At 45.5% G+C, this 402-nt stretch overlaps 1 protein-coding gene across 1 annotated transcript in view; it reads left to right on the top strand.

Moving 5' to 3' along the window:
• Positions 1-402, top strand: part of LOC119585338 (endoplasmic reticulum aminopeptidase 1-like) — a 35059-nt gene that overhangs the window by 15260 nt on the left and 19397 nt on the right. The window contains exon 11 of the mRNA XM_037934009.1: positions 8-239. Coding sequence (XP_037789937.1) covers positions 8-239 — 232 coding nt within the window. The remainder of the gene's footprint in view (positions 1-7; positions 240-402) is intronic.

The raw sequence follows: 402 nt of genomic DNA, 5'->3' as shown, positions 1-402 counted from the left end.
TTTGCAGGGAATCATGGACACATGGACCCTCCAAGCTGGGTTCCCGCTCATCAGTGTCAGCTTGGAGGATGGGCTCGTGACGGCTAGCCAAGCACGATTCCTAGTGTGTGAGGAGAACGTGACTGACCCCAATGAACCCCTCAACGCCACACTGGGATACAAGTGGCATGTTCCCTTAACCTACGTAACCAGTGCCAACCCTAAGAATGAGACAATGCACTGGATGAACTTGACCGACGGTGAGTGTCGTGGAATAAAAATTGTAGGCACAGTATAATTCTGAGGTAATTTTATCTTCACAGACAGATGTGTTAGAGATTTATCTTGAGATTGTTTGCTATGGTTATCTCAGATGTAAATATTACTTTTAACTTAATGCTGCTGGGAAAATGCAGTGCTCTT

The sequence above is a fragment of the Penaeus monodon genome, chromosome 19, assembly GCF_015228065.2.
Source record: "Penaeus monodon isolate SGIC_2016 chromosome 19, NSTDA_Pmon_1, whole genome shotgun sequence".
NCBI classification, from domain to species: domain Eukaryota; kingdom Metazoa; phylum Arthropoda; class Malacostraca; order Decapoda; family Penaeidae; genus Penaeus; species Penaeus monodon.
The sequence above is the reverse complement of the archived record's forward strand: the minus strand, read 5'-3'. Positions and strand labels throughout refer to the sequence as shown.